At 42.5% G+C, this 8,377-nt stretch overlaps 1 protein-coding gene across 1 annotated transcript; it reads right to left on the reverse strand.

Moving 5' to 3' along the window:
* Positions 1 to 139: 139 nt before the first annotated feature.
* Positions 140 to 5,075, reverse strand: ogfr (opioid growth factor receptor). Its single transcript, XM_060038486.1, has 8 exons — positions 4,922 to 5,075; positions 4,683 to 4,824; positions 3,685 to 3,753; positions 3,506 to 3,587; positions 3,326 to 3,404; positions 2,891 to 2,957; positions 2,537 to 2,685; positions 140 to 2,281 (listed from the first exon to the last, which is right to left on the reverse strand). Exons 2-8 carry the CDS (start codon positions 4,797 to 4,799, stop codon positions 1,153 to 1,155), a joined length of 1,692 nt encoding a protein of 563 aa, XP_059894469.1. The 5' UTR covers positions 4,800 to 4,824; positions 4,922 to 5,075; the 3' UTR covers positions 140 to 1,152.
* Between the last annotated feature and the right edge of the window lie 3,302 nt (positions 5,076 to 8,377).

Here is an 8,377-nt window from a genome sequence, read left to right on the forward strand (position 1 = left end):
GGACAGAACTGTGTTGCATATAGCATGCCAAGCAAAGGTATGATACAGCGGTATTCAAGTGATGAACAGTATTTAACTTCTAATCTGAACTGATGTCCTTCCGGTATCGTCAGCACAACAATCTGAATGAAAGCATATACAAATTCTTAAAACATTTTATTTTTTAATTATTCAACAGGAAAGGTGTTCAGGATAGTGCCCTGACGAACGTCAAGAATCTCTTTGAATTAGTTTTAAAGAGTCATTTCCCACTCAGACTTCTGCACTTCAGATGGATTCTAGGATTCTCGTTGAATGTCACGCTAATCCTGAGATGCATTCCATGTCATTAACCAAGTAAAATGCAGCCACAAGAAAATGTAACAAAAGCTGATATCTACTGCAGGATTTTCCTGAGAATTGCAATTAATTAACTAGGAATAGATTTGGGCTTTGGCAAAACATCTCATAGACTATTCTTTATAAAGTTAATAAAATAATTAATAGCCAGCCAGCCACGTAGCATTAATATACAACATACTGAAATTTCAACCAAAGCATTGCATACACTGCCAAAACATACAATCAACCAGTCTATTATATTTTTGGCAAAGTGTTAATTTTTGCTCCCCAACTGTGCACCAAAACATATCAATTGTGTAACATTCTAAGGGGAATGACATTCAATTATTTTCCCCATTCGACAGCGGGTTCAACAGAAATACATATCTTGTGATGTCTCAATCAAATAAAGTACAGTTCAATTAATCTGCTAAACATATCAGTGCAAATAACTGTCTTCAGTTGCAAAAGTACTGAACTTAAATACACCTTTTTTAATTTCATTCAAAATGGTTGTTCTTTTAGGGAAAACGACATTTAACGAATAATAACTATAATACCAATTATTTTGTAGGGGTATCAAATAGTAGTTATTATTATTACTGTTGTCCCAGTGATTGGCCTCTTGGTTGGAACTTGTAGGACAGCCATGTAGCAACAGTATCTATTTATTTTTTTTAAACAAAGAAACAAATCGCCCCTTAAAAAAGGAAAACGTAAGGCTAGAAAAAACCTTAATATATATAATTTCACTTCATTCGATTTGATTTAATTTAAGCTCAACTAAGCGATTGTCATTGAAACAACCTAATGTCCACCAGTCGTCTATATTCATGAGTTCCCGTCCTGGCCTGCGGTGGGCTGGTTTGACTCAACGTCCATGGCCTCACAGCCCTTCCCATTAGTCTGTTCATCAGTGTGTTTATTCACACTAAGCAATGACTCGCTCGCCACCTCCGCAGCTTTCCTGCCCTCCTCTGTCACAAAGTCAGTCCTGGCGATCTTCTCCTCCCTCCCAGAGGGCCGAGAGGGTGAGGACTTAGAGGAGCCCTCTGGCTTTGTCTTGGGGCCTGCTGACGGGCTTGTGTGCATGGGAAGAGCGTTGGTGACTGATGATTTCTCCTCTATCTGCCCATTGGCCGAGTCCACTGCTAGAGTACTGCTTTGCAGCACCTTGCCGTCCTCCCCCTCATCCTTCGTCTTCCTCTCAGACACTATAACACTGACCGTCTCTGGTGTGATGTCCTTTGATGAACTGGGGTCCCTGCTGTCCGGGACTACATTTGTAACAGGACCAGGACTTACTGACTGGTCCATTTCATCATCAACATCATTGTCGTCGTCATCCCCACCGTCATCTTCATCATAATCATCAACATTCCCAGCATCCTCATCCTCGACCGTGTCACAACCGTTATGGTTGTCTACTAACAAAACCTTGGCATTCCCGTTTTCAAGAGTCCCGGCTTCCGGCTTAGACTCCGCTCCAGACGGCTTGGTTTTGTCTCCACTCGTTGTCTGCTCGCTCTTCTGAGTGTCTGCAGCGCCATCAGCTCTCGCCGCCGCCGCCGCCGCCTCCTCCTTCTGGGCACCGCCGGCTGCCTCCCCGTCCTTGCCTTTCCCCCGGGATGAGTGATCCTCCTTCCCGTCGCCGTTCCCCACTGCGTCAGGCTTCTTCTCCGCTCTTTTGAACTGCTTGAGGATCTTCCGCGGGCACCAAACAAACTTGTCCTTGGGCTCAAAGTTCTGATAGGCGTAGCGCACCAGCTCCTGGCGCTTCTGCTTGTCCAGCACGGCGAACAGGAAGTAGTCCAGCACGCTGCGCTTGATGCTGCCGAGGCTCTTCTTGACCAGCGTCTCCTCCAGGAAGAAGCGCACCAGCGGGGCCTGGTAGTGGTCGAAGCCCAGCTCGCCCAGACTCTTCAGGATGCGTGTGATGCGGAGGTTGTTGTGCATGTTCCTGGTACAAAAGAAGGCAGGGAGCACAAACAACAGAGTGAGTTAACATCCGTGTTGAATTGTGAATGAGGGAACATCTTGAAAACAAAATGACGCCATTCGTCATCCCAACAGCTGCAACTCAGGCAACAAAATTATAGAATTATGACTTTTCGATAATAGTCTGTTCACAGGATTTCACCAAAACTCAACTTAAAGTGGATTGATGGTAAGATAAGGTCCGTTTGGCTGATCCGTTTGTATAATACAAACATACCTCTCAAGGTTTCCAAAGCGTTCCTTCGAGTTGTCAGCACGTTTGACTTCGCCCGTCTCTCTGTTGACCAACTGGATGCCATAAAACCCCAGCATAAGTTCATAGGACTCGACCAGTCTCCCCTTGGCCTCGTCGTTCTTTTTAAATGCCTAAGAACCAAAGTATGGATTCAATAAATGATTAAATCACTGCAAATGTTATTGACAGAAACAGAAATTTGGAAAATCATAAAATAACATGTCATGTCTAACTCAAACATGGTAGAAATTAGATACACACATGATACTTCAAAATGTAACCAATTCCATAAAGGACACCCAATATTCTAACAGGAACAAAAAGACTCCCACTCACCTCAATCTCCTTCTTCGTAAGTTCTGAAGCCATGTAGTTCACTCCTGGTTCCCTTAATGGAAACAGCCTTTGACAAAGAATTGACAAATGATTACTGGGTAATACGACAACCTGACATTATGTAAAATTGAAATGCAACTTTGGACATACACACCCATTAAGGGAAGGCCTACAATCAAGGCATTATTTATGGGAACCTTTGTGAATTATCTTAATTCAATATAATAATAATAATAATAATAATAATACTTATTATTATAATCTCCTTAAATGTTGTCTGCTGCACACTACATCCTGAAACATCATCAGCGAGCTTCCTTCAATTAGATGTATAGCTAAATAGTGTAACTGTATTTTAATCAAATTAAGATTTGTATGGGCAAAATCAAGTATCAAAACTTACATAACAAAGCATAGTTAATAGTTCAATATTACCATTGGATGTAGGAATGCACCCTCTCAAGCTTTTTGTAGTCAGTCTTCCATTCTTTATGAAAAGTTTCAATGAAGACATCTACAAATGAAGCAACAAAAAGGTAAACCTTAAACCTTTGACAACTAATACAAATAAAAACAACAACTGTTTAACACATGTATTGGAACGTTGGTAGTTACCATCAGGAGCTGAGGGAAACTGGTTTAGATAAAACTTCAAATTGTTCATTTTGTCTTCTGAACACTCATCATCTGTAAGATTCTGCAAAGACATTACAAACAGGCATATAAACAAAAGCACATTTCAACCTAACTCGTAATTTATTTGAGGGCAAAGTTGAATTTGAGTTAGGACTTACTGGATACCCTCGCCTGTAGTTTTGCATGTCCTTTGCTGCCCTCATATTCCTGGACGTATGCGGCCATGGCTGGAAATAGTTTAATCATGATATCATCAGAGCAGATATATCCCAATAGGGAAGACCACATATTTAGACAAAGGAATAAACAATTGCCATTGTTATACGATATATATTCGTGAGTAAACCTTTTGTACACTGTATGGAGTAAACATAAGCAAGCTATCTATGTGCATTTGCGAGCCGACATTAATGGCATTGGCAACCATGGTGATCTAGACCAGGCCATTCTAGCTTTGACACATAACTGACATCCTTCAACTTTGCCCTTTGCGACAACAACCGTCTTACAAAACGTCTTTACACAGTCTCCAATAATGAACACATTTTAAATCAAACAAGTGTTCCTTCGTTTGTCCTTGAGGTGTCGTGTGGTCAGGCTCATCCAGACCGCAGAAGATCCCCTAGGATCTAACTCGACCAACCGGATAGGTTGATCTGTGCAGGAAACAAACACCCCGTCTTCTCAAATGTTTAACGTTAGTGCAATGTGCCTGCACAAAGTGTTGTTTTTATGGGGCAATTTGACTAAGATTGTCGTCTCCCCTCGATGGTTGAAGGTACATTCGTATTACCATGTATTGACGTTTGGTGAGATGGTCGCTGTTGCACAGGACTTAGTATGAAACGACAACATGGTAACGTGAATGTCATTGCTATGGGCCTACCACCTAAAGTGAGGTATTGATCAAATTAAACACTAGATAAAAACGAGTTGACTGCCCGGCATAATGTTGTACATAGATGAAACCTATGAAAAGTTAGCTAATGCCAGTGGCTAGCATGCTAGCAACAAGCTAGCTTAGCAATTACTATGAGAAGAACGACCAAGAAACTGGCCTACTGCTGACCGTTCACCTAACCGGGCCGTGGTCTGACACCTGACACGACGAGGACCCCTCGATCTGGTTCAAAAACAACACAGAGGGGGTACGTACCAACGCCCAGGGTTTGTTTTTATCTTGTCGACGGGTTGGTCTCCCCACGGTCTGCTCTTCTCCATCACTCTCCGTGTCCCAGGTCGAGTCGTACTCACACACGTAGTCGTCCTCCATCGTTACACCAACACACCAAGGCTAGCTAGAGCACAAGATTCGGACGATGTAGTTTTATATCTAAGATAAGACATGAGTTGCGCCACACTGTTGAATCCCCCCACTGCGTGCTAGCCCCAGACCTCAAGCGACCAGCCTTCCCGACATCCTTTCACGTTGGCATAGCGCGGAACCGAGGAGGCTGCGCCGGGGTGAAGTAAGCGTCATATTCGATGTTCGTGAGATTGCAGTAACGGAGCTGCTGTGCACTGCCAGCCCACTTGGTTAAGAACCCCAAGGGTTAAATTTTCGGTGAAAAAAAAGGAATAGTGAAATCTATGGACAGTGGACACTGTCCATAGATTTCTTTAATTTTTTTAATTCTTAAAATTTAGGGGACGTCATTGTCCAACGACGAATAAGGAGTCACACTGGTTTGGATGTAAATCCACAAGGCTTGACAGAGTTACCAGTTGAAGTTCATAGAAGACCTTCTCAAACAACAAGAAAAAATTTTTTTGGTTCGGTGGCACCCTTGCACTGAAACCCTCAGATTCTTGAAGTTCCACTCTTAGGCCACCCTTTTAGTCCGCTCTCATAGGCCCAGCAATACAACTTTTGCAGTTTTTTGTTCCCTGTTCAGCAGATCATTAAACGTTGAACCCGACCCCATCCAGGTGCCCCTAAAGGGACAAAAGATGTCTCCCTGATAAACTCTGCCAAGCAACTTGTGGCGCCACTGAACTAAGGCACCTCTTATTTATGGAAAAAGACTACTCGACTCCAAAGAACCCTTCCTCACAGGCCAGCTGTCTAACCCTTATATTACCTGCGAGCAACTCAACCAGACGGCATTCTAAACTGCAAGGCCAGGGCGGCAGTAGCTAGGAGGTAGAGCGGGTTGGCTGGTAACCTGAAGGTTGCTGGTTCGATCCCCGGCTCCTCCTAGCTGAGTGTCGAGGTGTCCTTGAGCAAGGCACCTAACCCCTGACTGTTAGCTCCCCGACGAGCTGGCTGTCGTCTTGCATGGTTGACTCCGCCGTCGGTGTGTGAATGTGTGCGTGAATGTGAGGCAACATTGTAAAGCGCTTTGGGTGGCCGATGGTCAGAAAAGCGCTATATAAATGCAGTCCATTTACATTTACATTTACATTCCAGTTGGGAAAAACAGCAATGGCGCTGTTCTACAAACATTTCGAGTGTTATGCTTGGTGGTAGAGAGAACGTGATCAGCCGTTGATTTTTACATGTACATCCGCATATCATTCAATTCCTGCCACCAACTGGCAGCAAAAGGATGGTCCTTAATTTCCCACCCACAGAATTTACTCACTCACTCACTCACTCACTCACTCACTCACTCACTCACTCACTCACTCAATAAGATTACTGGGAACGTTTTTTCACAATGTATGGTACCCATATCATACAAATGAGCCAAAATTATGTCTGTAACGTCCGATATACAATATCTTGGCATTTATACATTAGTTAGATATAAACAGAATCCAGCGTTATCAAATGAAATTGAATGATGAGTGGCCACTAGATTGAGTTTCTATTTTTGTCTTTAGTTACTCTGGAAACTGAAAATATGTGCAGGCATCTAGAATTCGCTGTAGCATCTCTCTGCTACATGCCGCTGTTGTGACTTTGTGTTTCTATGCAATGTGTCAAATCAGTCCCAGTGATGAGAGCAATGGGACTGATTAGTGAACATTATACGATTAACTTTGGAGTAAATTAAAATAAATGATCAATAAAATAAAATAAATGATCATCAATAACACACAAAAAGTATTGCAACCAAGTATTGCATACTGAAATTGAATGACAATTTTGCGTTAGGTTATGTTATTTTCAATCAATCTATATGCTTTAAATCTTCTCAATGCCTAACCTGGGCAAATGCTCTCTCTTTTGTTCCAGTGTAATACAGGCAACATTAAAGCTGATTAAAGCTGATGCCAGACTGCTGTCTTTCGTTTTTTTTACGCTAGAAACGTTCACAGAACCTTTGTTTACCTTTGGGACTTTGAACCGAGACAACAAACCAGCACAGCAACCCATACCTGGAGCTGTCTGTAAATTGTCATCCATTACTTATAGTCTTTTGTGTCTATCCCAAGTAAACCCAACGGCAGCACTGTTTATTGCTAAATTCATTTTACTTTATCCACTGTTTGTTGTTGTGTCATTTGCACCATTGTTATCACCAAAAGCACGCACCTGTATTTTTGTGTTTATTGCATTATAAATACAAACTGTAAGAACTCAATGGTCTTTTTGAGAGCGGATGCTATGGCTTTGGAGTTTAGAAGCCCTGTACGAGATTAAAGGGGTTTTATACAAATGATAGGTCATCTTGTATGTTTTACAACATACTTTTCTCTCTTCCTCATTATTCATTTTGAGACGATCTGCTGTAGATGCCAGGTACTGCATCTGTGTGGCAGTTTCTTACATTTTCCCTAAAAGCAATCAGTAAGGTTTAAGCTTGCATTGGGAGGTGAACGGTATTTCTTTGATGATGATTAAAGGGGACTTATTATACCACCAGGTGTGAGTGTGATTAGCCTTACAAGCCGTTTCGAAAATCGGCCTAATATGACATCACTAGTGGGTGTGTCCACCTAGATCTGTGCTGGATAGATGAGCAATGTTTACTTCAGTCCACTGGGTAGGCTGGTAGATAGATCTATCCAGCACAGATCTAGGTGGACACACCCACTAGTGATGTCATATTAGGCAGATTTTCGAAACGGCTTGTAAAGGTGCGGCCACACCAGACGCGTATTTCGCGTACTTCGCGTATGAAATCGCCATTTTTTCCATTGGGAACCATTGGTTTACGCGCGTATTACGCGTAATATGCGTATAAGCAACATTGTACGCACGTATTGCGCGTATGAGGCGCGTATATGTACGCGCTATACGCGCGTAAAGTGCGTATATCGCGTATATCGCGTACATTTCAAGAGTTCAAAAAATTTAACTTTTTACGCTCATACGCATGACGATTAGCCGTATTGCCCAATCAACGTTGAGCTTGACCCGACGTCACTGGCAGAGAGTAGTGAGCTTGGACAGAAGCATACGGCCGACATCTTTCTTTATTCTGTGTGGAAATAGTAACATAGTTACGCCATTAAATGCTTTTATGGAAACATTTCTAGCGAGAAATGTGCATTTTACTTTCATAATGTTCGCTCGGTGAATGTGAAGGATGTTTGGTTTGATAGTTATGGACAGAGTCTCTGGTTACTAAGCAACCTCAACGTCTTGGCGGACTATTTCTCTGCTGATCAACACTACAGACAATACACGAACAGAAATTGAGGTGGATCAAAATATCATCGTCGCCGTGTGCGTCCGTCCTGTCCCTGTACGACACCACGATGGTGTCGTACAGGGACAGGAACAAAACAGAGAGGGCGTGGGTCGACGTGGCAGAGGATATTGGCGTTCCTGGTAAGATCAGTGAATAATGTGTGTGTGTATTTTGATTGGCTTCAGCTATCGGTTGTGTTCTACTATGAAAAAAGTTAGCGCCGGTTAGCGGTAGCACCAGTTAGCAGTAATATTAAGTGATACTACTA

The sequence above is a fragment of the Gadus macrocephalus genome, chromosome 1 (assembly GCF_031168955.1).
Source record: "Gadus macrocephalus chromosome 1, ASM3116895v1".
Classification (NCBI taxonomy): Eukaryota; Metazoa; Chordata; class Actinopteri; order Gadiformes; family Gadidae; genus Gadus; species Gadus macrocephalus.

Coding starts and splice junctions, on each gene's coding strand:
- ogfr (XM_060038486.1), bottom strand. CDS start 4,799: ATGGAGGACGACTACGTGTGTGAGTACGACTCGACCTGGGACACGGAG. Junction 3,405..3,505: donor GTTTCCCTCAGCTCCTGATG/GTAACTACCAAC, acceptor CTTCATTTGTAG/ATGTCTTCATTGAAACTTTT. Junction 2,958..3,325: donor GTGCATTCCTACATCCAATG/GTAATATTGAAC, acceptor TCTTTGTCAAAG/GCTGTTTCCATTAAGGGAAC.